This window comes from Psammomys obesus, unplaced genomic scaffold (assembly GCF_907164565.1).
Source record: "Psammomys obesus unplaced genomic scaffold, mPsaObe1.curated_primary_1811, whole genome shotgun sequence".
Taxonomy (NCBI): domain Eukaryota; kingdom Metazoa; phylum Chordata; class Mammalia; order Rodentia; family Muridae; genus Psammomys; species Psammomys obesus.
The window spans coordinates 20,154,071-20,163,527 of NW_026585644.1; the positions used below are offsets into that span (position 1 = coordinate 20,154,071).

A 9,457-nucleotide genomic window follows, 5' to 3' on the forward strand; every position below is an offset into this window, starting at 1 on the left:
AAGAAAGAAAGAAAGAAAGAAAGAAAGAAAGAAAGAAAGAAAGAAAGAAAGAAAGAAAGAAAGAAAGAAAGAAAGAAGGAAAGAAAAAGATTTGGGACTTTAGCAGACGGCTGGTCCAGCCTCTTCTTCCATACAGTCTCTGATTCCATCTCCTTCACCAAACATGCTGACTCTCTTTTGTTTATGCTTTTGATGTACATTTTAAAACACCTACAATGTCTTCAGGCCCTGTAGATTCTGCTCTTGAAAAGTCAAAGTTACTCATTCAACAAACCTGTGAGTTTGTTGCTGGGTGCACTATAAACCGGAGATAAATAAGTCTTTTAGCATACTAATGTGCATGCTGTGGTGAGAGGTAGCTGTGCCTGGGTGCCCCTGGAGGGGATCCACCGGCATTTGTCCATGACCACAAAGCTGGGTGGTGGTGGTACTGGTAGGGGAGGAGAAGCCATTGGGGGATGGGATTTCTCTCCTGCCTTTGAGGCTTTGCTCTTGGCTTTGTGCTGCGATGTGGGAAGCTATGGTACCTGGCACTACAGCCCTCATGCTCTCTGGGGTCCCTGGCTGGCACTCTGCAGTCTTGGTAGCCACATCTGGCAATGCCACAGCATGGTTATAATACCATGCTCTTCATCCCAGCCAGGGCAAAGCTATTTCAGGTGAGCGTCCCCAGCTGCTGGACTGAACAGTGTAAAGTGACACAGAGCTAGCTCTATCTAGGCCTATCTGTCCCCTGCTACTTGGAGACCTGGCTTCTGTCTTGATACTTGAATCACTTTAGCTGCCTGCCAGCTGGGAGGACTCCTCCCAGTGCTTGGGTTGGCTTTTGGGGAAAGTGAAGGTCACTGAGGTGTTAGATTCAGCAGCCAGTTAGTGACAGGTGATAGCTGCAGCGTCTTTGCCAGCCCCGCTGCCCCTGAGGGAAGAGGCACTAGCAATAGGACATGTGGGGTCAGTGATGGTCCCTCTGCCTTCCAGGGGGAACCTCTTCACCCGGACACTGAGCGATATTGTCAGCAAGGAAGACTTCGTACTCGATTCTGAATATCTCATAACCCTGCTGGTCATCGTTCCCAAGTATGTGGGTAGGAAGGCAGTGGGGGGTGAGGGTCCCTGCTCAGTAGAGAGCGAGGTAGGCTCCTTATGCCCTGCTGGCCCCATGCCGGCACACTCCTGCACAGGCCTATGGAGGGCCAGAGACTCCACAGCCACAGAAGCAGGGAGATGGTAGCTGCTTGGTAGATGGTAGATGACTTGAGTCTAGAGAGGTCTTTCACCTGGTCCCAGGTCACCCGGGCAAGGGTCAGGAAATTATCAGTAAGCCTCAAACATACTGATACCTGGATTCTCCACATGAGGACCTTCTGGGAAGTCCTGGGGCCCTTGCACACAGACTGGACTCAGCGTGGCACTGGGCCACAGCAGAGATGTTAGGGACACCTCCTGGTTCTGTTTCTGCACTCTGGACTCCCAGTCTTCAGAAGAAAGTGCAAACAGTTTCCCAAGACAGTAGAAGCCCTTTCTTCCCAAAGCATTCAACAGTCCTGTGTCCTCACAGGTCAAGCTATGCACAGTGGCAGAAGACATATGAGTCCCTATCGGACATGGTGGTCCCTCGGTCAACCAAGTAAGTGAGACCTCAGTTTAGTCTCTGTCCCCACAGGGGAATTTGTGAATATTCTTGGAGCACCGGACATGTGCCAAGGTGTGTGTGTGTGTGGAGGGGGTGTACCTCACAGCCTCATAACTGTGCATTGAGTCCCTGTGGCCTGGAATGCCTTCTTGGCACCTTGGGGTATTCCTGTCTGCCATTGTCTTTCAAAGCCCTGTCCCTCCTCTGGAAAGGCTGTTCTGGCTGTATTCAGCAGAGCCTGTGTGTGTGTGTGTGTGTGTGTGTGTGTGTGTGTGTGTGTGTGTGTTCTCTGCCTATCTTCTCTGTATCCTCTACTTAACATCTATTCTGCTCCACCCAAGGAGGTGGACGCAGAGGTTTTTCAGCAAATGCCAGGACAACATAGTCTGAGCAGGGAGGACAGTCTCAGTATGTGGCCAGTTGGGGTCAGAACAGGAACATCAAGTGCACAGCAAAAATGATGGGCAGGACTCGGTTGGGCCTGTGTCTGCTATAGAAAGCCGGCAACTCAACTACACACATTAGAGCTCACTTTGAGAATGAGCACAACGTTGGTTGTTAGCAGGTCTCTTAGTCACTCTTCTTTTGCTGTGAAGAAACATCATGAGCAGGGCCACTCTTCTAAGAGAAAACATTTCAGTGGGGGCTTGATTACAGTTTCAGAGGCTTAGCCCATTTTCATCATGGCAGGGAACACGGTGGCACACATGGTGCTGGAGCAGTAGCTCAGAGCCACATCCTAGTCCATAAGCAGAGAGGCAGACAGATGGATGGGCGGACAGACAAATGGACGGATGGACAGAGAGCACTGTCCCCCTTGCTACTGAGGACAGTGACACCATCAGCCTGTGCTACATGCTGGCACTGACATGTCCAGTTAGGGCTTTATAAGAGCGGAAGTGGAGTGGCCCCCTCATGAGTGGCTTCTGCCACCTGCTTCGCTGGAGCCTACATAGCCAGCAGCAGTGCCTGGAGCCCTGTGGGGCGCTGGACCCCTCAGCCATTTGAGGGGCATGAGACAGGCAGACTGCACTCCCCACCACTCCCATGCGTGGGTAGTGGGGGCTGGATTTAGGAGGTCATCAGAGCACCCTTGGTTCCCAGCCCCTGGTGACTGCCAAGGACCCAAGCAGGCATTGGCCACGAGGCCCAGGGACCCTGACTCTGCCACTGAGGTTGGCCTCCTGAGGTTGAAGAGGAGCTTTGGCTCAGAGCTTGGGGTGAGTGACCTTAGGTCATCCGGCTAACAAAAGCTTCTCTGCATTAGGTTGATCGCCGAGGACAACGAAGGTGGCCTCTTCACGGTGACTCTCTTCCGCAAAGTGATTGAAGATTTCAAAGTCAAAGCCAAAGAGAACAAGTAAGGGTGTGCGTAGGCCATGGGTTCTACCCAGTTTGGCTGAGCTGCTGGGGAGTACCTGCTTTGCCCAGATTCTCTCAGTGACAGCTGTCGTTGCTTGTTTTGTTTTGTTTTTTAAAGGTTCATTGTCCGGGAATTTTACTATGATGAAAAAGAAATTAAAAGAGAAAGGGAAGAAATGACCAGGTTGCTGTCTGATAAGAAACAACAGTATGTGAGTACTGGGGGTGGGGTGGGAGGAGTTTTCCAGACAGCTGCATCCACAATGTTCTTCAGGCCAGAGTCCACTCCTCCATCTCACGGCCCCGTCTCCTGGGCTCACACTGGGCACAGGCACCCCACCTGTGTACTGAGCCCCACACCCCTGCGTGGCTCACAGCCTCCCAGACCACTGTCCTGGGAGGGCTTGGCTGCCCACAGTAGCTGAGATGCTCAAGTGTCCCTTGGCCAGGACATCACACCTGGGCTTCGCTGTGGGTCAGCCTGAGTGGGGGTGGGGGAGGGCACCAGGAAGAAGCATCTGTTCCCAGGGTGGATGGTGCCGTTGCTTAGACATACATCACCTAGCCACCTGTCTCCTTGGCATCCCTGACTGCAGCTTTCAGGCTGTCGCCAGCACCTGTGTTTACCTGCCCTATGCTCTTAGCAGCTGGGTTCTTATCTGAGTCACTGTGGCCACAGAGACTTAGACCCTTTGTGGAGAGGTCAGCCTCTATCAGTGGAGCAAAACAGAGCTTGGTGTTGAACTGGGTACCTGTAGTTCTGGGGACATCATCTCAGGGCTTGGCAAAAGCATGTCTCAGCCTCTGGTGTCCTGTGATGGCGGCACCTGGCTCAGTCCCACAACTCTTAAAGCACTTGTCTGGGTGGATGTTTTCTGGTTCCCCCCGACCCCCCACAGAGGGAGGCTTCATCAGGGCACCTTCTAGTGAACTTCAATGATAGGTGGGAGAGGTTAGTAGAGTATCCTTGAGGCCCCAGGAAAGTACATACACAGATGTAGGTATGTGCCTGGGGAGAGGCAAGGCCGCTAGGCAGGTACAGCACTCCCCAATGGCCTGGTATTTGCCCCAGGCCTCCTCCCACATTGAGCAGATAGCCTGTGCATGTCCGAGCTGACCTTGCTCAGAGAGGCTTTTCTCACCAGCCCTTCTGGGAGGGAGCACAGCCACCGAGTCCCCAAAAATAATTCTTGGAGCTTCACCTGCCTGCTGTTTACTTCTCAGAAGGAAACCCCAACTGATGATAGTTCACAAAGTTGGTTTTTTTTTTATGTTGCTGTTGTTTTTGTTTGCTTTTGAGAGAGGGTCTCGTGTGTCACAGGCTGGCCTCTAACTTGATATGTAACTGAGGATAACTTTGAACTTCTGATTTTCTTGCTTCCACCTACGGAGTGCTGAGATTAGGATCCAAAGTCAACTGGATCCTAGCCCAGGCTCCTGAAGATGAAAGGCCTGGCTGGAGGCCTGGACCCTGAGCCTCTGAGGGTGCCCAGGTCCTTAGAGCAATGGCATAGACATGGCACATTCTGGCAGAAGTGGCTATCACCAGCAAGAACAGAAGCCACTGGTGCCCTTGCCTGACCTCAGCTTCCTGAGAGCCTGTCCTGCCTAGCCTGTGGATCCTAGAATGTTGTTCTCCTGAGTCTCTGTAGTATCCCAGGATGGGGCCAGAGCGCGAGAGCCTGGCCTATAGGTGAAGTAGGGCATTTGGCCTCCACCCTGTGTCTCAGAGTGACGCCAGTGAGCCTGCCACCTGCTCCTTAGGGCTCAGATTGCCAGCTGGTGATATCTTTATATGGTATAGACTTCTGCAGCCCTAAGTGCCCCAGAGAACCTTCTAGAGTCTTTGTGTGTGTGTATGTGTGTAAGAGAAAGAGAGACAGAAACAGGGACACAGAGAGATGAAGACAGAGAGAGACAGAGCTGCTGGGAGACACTCAGAAACTGTGAGGGTGAATGGAGCTTCAGAGAGGCTCAATGAGGACCCCCACCGCACCCGGCACCCTGAGAATCTCTCGTTTGGTTTGGTTGGGAGTGAATAAGCCAAGCATCCCATATCCTTTAGTTAATGGCCCACTGGGGGCCAGGAGCTGGTTGCTCTGGGAACACAGGGTTGAGTTGCCCTGTGTTGCCTTTTGCAGACAGGGTGATAAAGGGTAAAATGGCCTGTCTGTGTGCCTGTGCAATGTCCTGTATGTGATATGCTGACATGTTCCATGAATGCCAAGGAGGAAGCTGCTCCTCAGTGTTAGGGCCCAGGTGGATGAGTTCCCTAGGTCAGGAGCTGTCTTTGCTGCTGCTGGGGTCCTGACCTGGGCAGGCATGAATGTTTGACTGTGTCCCTAGTGTCTGAAACCACAGGCCTTGACCCCACACCACATCCTTCTGAGTCCAGATTCTGGAGCTCACTTGCACATGCTCCTTAGGCCACGAGAATTCTTTGTGTTCCTGATGCATAGTTGCTGAAAGATTAATAAATCATTTCTGTACCTTTAGCAAACTTCCTGTGTTGCCCTTAAAAAGGGATCAGCCACCTACCGGGACCACAAAGTTAAGGTAACCCCGCTAGGTAACCCTGCTAGGCCCGTTGCGGGGCAGACCGACAGAGACAGAGAGAGTGAGGGCGAGGGCGAGGTAAGCACCCCCGGGGAACCCTGGGGGTCCCTGGCTCAATTCCCTCCCCACCTGAGGCTCTTCCGAGGATCAGATCTTTGCATTTGCTGTTGTTTCCTTTGGCTTGTGAGGCTGAAATCGGAGCCCAGAAAGCTGCTGTCCTAATCCTCATGGTCTTCCTGGAGCTGACTCTCTATACAGGGACTGGTGCTTGGCGGCTGGCAGGGATGCCTGTGCCCTGCTGAAGGTGGCTGGAGCTGGTGACGGGTGATGGGCAGGGCTCTGGCTGGGAGTGGGTGGTTCAGTTGCTCAGCATTCCTCCCTGACAGCCCTGGCTGGGCCACATCTGGCCTTGCCCAGCAGTTATAAGTGTCAGATCGGGGCTTCCTCTAAGGAACAACCACATCAGGCTCAGCAGCAGCAGCTATAGCCTAGCTGGGGCTTTAGGAGCCCTGGCAGGTACAGCTAGTGGATGGACGGGCTAGACTTTGGGGGCGGCACCTTCTGATGGGGTAGGCTTCTTGGCTGTTCGGTGTCAGACAAGAGCCTTCAGATGCCAGTGACAGTCTTGAGGTCAAGAGCTGCCTAGCTTCCCACCCCCTCCCCCACACCCCTGTCTGAGGTGGCCTCTCGCATGTGCCGGTGGCTGCCCCTGGAGCTTCCCCAGTGCCAGGTGCCTGCATGCTGTGGTACAGGCTCAGTCCCCAGGCTCTTCCAATCATCTCTGCTTCTCCTGGCTCCTGGGCCTTCCGGTCTCAGGGCTTGCTCTGTATACAGCGAGCCCTTTCTTGGCCTGTATCAGGGGAGCATCCAGAGGCTCATGTAGTTCTCCCATCTCTGCAGGGACCTCTGCTGCGCTGGCTCAAGGTGAACTTCAGCGAGGCCTTTATTGCCTGGATCCACATAAAGGCCCTGAGAGTATTTGTGGAGTCTGTGCTCAGGTGCGTGGTGGGGATGCTGAGATGGACAGCGCTGAGTGACAGGCCCTGGAGAAGAAGCGTGGGTGCTCCGCTCCCACCTCTCTCTTCTTACCCTCTTAGCAATCTTCTCTATTCTGTCAAAGGAACCCCAGTTGGCCATGTGTGCCCTGCTCTCCAGGACTCAAGTCTTTCCTACTGGCCTCATTCCTGTGCTCTGCCTGCCTCACTCACCTGTACACACCATATAGACACTCTGTGCTATTTCAGGCCCCCAGTGGTTCCTGGAAGTCATCCTTTGTCTATTTCTCCACATTTCAAGGATAGTCCTCAAGATAGCTCCTCACTAAAACAGGAAAGCTACCCTTGCAAAAATTTTCTCTTATCTTCTATCTTTTAAAAATGAAAGAAAGATTGAGTCACTGTGGGAAATTTGGAAACCATAGGTAAGCACAGGTGTGAATCCAAATCACCTGTCAGGGATGGGGTGTAGTTCAGTGATGCATGCATAGCCTTGCCTGCCTGAAGCCCACATTTCAGTCCCCAGCATCACAGAACAAACCAGAGCGTATATGTTTTTAAGAGCAAACACATCCTGGTGTGTGCTGATTTGGTTTTTATGGTTCTGTGTCTCCCCCTCCCCCAAGCCCAAATACTTCATGTTCAGATATGTATCATTCTCAATGTTTTGGTAGAAAGGGAATCAGACAGCAAGTGGTTTTTGGAGGGCAGTGACTGAAGAATGAATGACACAGGACACTGGGTGTGCAGATTTGGCATTCAAGGGACATTTGGCTCTCAAGGGCCAGTTCATTCATGTTAAACCACAGTGTAAGTGGGATGGGGCAGTCATGGGAAGCCCAGAATTAGAAAGACCCCATCTAGTAGCTGACAGAGGAGGCAGCTTCTCTACTGAGAAGCTGGGGAGGAAGAGTAGTGGGGAGAAATGGCCAACGCTGCTGCAGTCACCCTGGCAGGATGATGTTCATCTAGGTTGTCACGGGAGGGTTAGCAGGTTGGTTGTCACTGACAGAAAAGCCAAGAGATCTGTAGGACTTAGGAGGATGTGGTGGTCCTGAAGCCAGATGTGGCTCGGCCTGTAACCGGCCGAGGCAGGAGGATCATTTAGAGTTTCTGGCCAGCTTGGGCTAGACAAGCAAACACCCATCTCTCAACCATCAACTGGGCTGTCGGCTCACCTGGGATTTACGTGCGTGTTAAGATCATCTTGATGGCTCTTGCCTTGGGGGAAGGGCACGATTCACAAGGGACCTCTCTCTGGCCAACAAAAGCAGAGGCACCACAGGCCTCTGCAGACATAATGAGAAGGGCAGTGCCATATTCCAGGGATACTTTGCCCACAATGAAGACCGGGAATGTCGGGAGCCAGGGTGCAATTCATGGTCACGATGGTAGTATCCACAGACCACAGCTGTATCATGTCCACAACAGACTCTGTTAGGAAATTCTGGTGCCAGGCGAGAGCAGGACACTGGAGGACACTCACCCAGGGCACAGAGTGGGACATCACACCTTGGCTCACTGATACATTGTTCTGGAATAATGGACACCCAGGCACAGTGATTCTCAAGGAAATGATTGGGCAGATTTAAAATCTGTTCTATACACCCAAAAAACTGAGCAAGAGGAAGAGGCCTTGACAGGATTTTTACTGTTCTCCTTTACTATATACAAAGAACAGCTGAATGGCGGCCTGTAAAGTTCAGATCCATTGCTTGTGCAAGTCACGTACAGACGGCAGGGAACCATGAGCTCTTGTCATAAGCTGTGACCTTCAGAAATGGCCAGCACCGAGCCGAGTCACCAGTCTCATTTCTAGCCTTGGTTACCTGGCCTGTTATCTTTTATTTTCCAAAGTCGTGCCAGTTACAGCCATTCATTTTTACTCTATGTGTGTGAGTGACACATGCACACATGCCCAAAGAGGCCTGAAGGCTGCTGGAGTTGTGGGCAGTCGTGAGCCACCTGACACAGGCACCAGGAAATGAGCTGGAGCCCTCTGGAGGAGCAAGTGCTGTTAACCACCGAGCAGTCTCTCCATCCTGAAGTCACTTGTTTGAGCTGCACCTCTGCTTTTGCCGGGCCCTCCTGGCTGCTATTTACACTGAGCACCCTCCTGGTCCTGTCTGAGCAGGTACGGACTTCCGGTGAACTTCCAGGCTGTGCTCCTGCAGCCCCATAAAAAGTCCGCCACCAAGCGCCTGAGAGAGGTGCTTAATTCTGTCTTCCGGCACTTGGACGAAGTTGCTGCAGCGAGCATACTGGATGTAGGTATCACGGGGGCTCACATGTCACTTTTTAGCAAGGGATACATGCGGTGGTGGGGCAACTGTACAGGACAGGACGTGTGGCCAAGACCCATCTTTGTCGTTGCTCCGCAGGCATCCGTGGAGATCCCTGGGCTGCAGCTCAGCAACCAGGACTATTTCCCCTACGTGTACTTCCATATCGACCTCAGCCTTCTTGACTAGGTGACCAGCCTGTTTGACTGCAGCCTCAGACAGACCTGCTCTAAGCCAGACACAGTCCTGCAGGATTCTGACTCAAGATACTCCCAGATGTTTGTTAGAGTGTATTTATTTTTTTAACTTACAATAAAGTGCTCAGTCCTCCGAGTCTTTTCTTGTGTCCTAATATAACTCCTGGCTTTCTCCTAGGCATTCTTCATAAAGTGAAATGCCTTTAACTTGGTAAACCACTAGGCTAATGTATTTGTGGGGTTTTTAATGGGTGATTAGTAAGAACATTGAAAACCTGAGCCTAACAGTCACCAGTGAAGCCAAATACAGACTTTGTGGCATGAAATGTGGTTCTCACTTGGTTATCAAGTTTTCCACACAGAACCATATTCTTGCAAAACATCTGTTTTTCCATTTAAAGACATTTCTACAGAGAGGTTGTGATGTGGGTC

The 9,457-nt window shown here is 51.9% G+C and overlaps 1 protein-coding gene across 4 annotated transcripts in view; it reads left to right on the forward strand.

Annotated features, from left to right (window-relative positions):
- The window catches only part of Atp6v1c2 (ATPase H+ transporting V1 subunit C2), a 35,956-nt gene extending 26,845 nt beyond the window's left edge, over positions 1-9,111 (forward strand). For 2 of the 4 annotated variants that reach the window (XM_055625430.1, XM_055625435.1), the window contains 8 exons: positions 979-1,077; positions 1,559-1,627; positions 2,901-2,993; positions 3,114-3,207; positions 5,492-5,629; positions 6,452-6,549; positions 8,681-8,813; positions 8,928-9,111. In XM_055625430.1, the coding sequence (XP_055481405.1) occupies positions 979-1,077; positions 1,559-1,627; positions 2,901-2,993; positions 3,114-3,207; positions 5,492-5,629; positions 6,452-6,549; positions 8,681-8,813; positions 8,928-9,017 (814 nt within the window). In that variant the 3' untranslated portion in view covers positions 9,018-9,111. The remainder of the gene's footprint in view (positions 1-978; positions 1,078-1,558; positions 1,628-2,900; positions 2,994-3,113; positions 3,208-5,491; positions 5,630-6,451; positions 6,550-8,680; positions 8,814-8,927) is intronic. The other 2 variants (XM_055625443.1, XM_055625453.1) reach the window with 1 other exon arrangement.
- Positions 9,112-9,457: the final 346 nt, after the last annotated feature.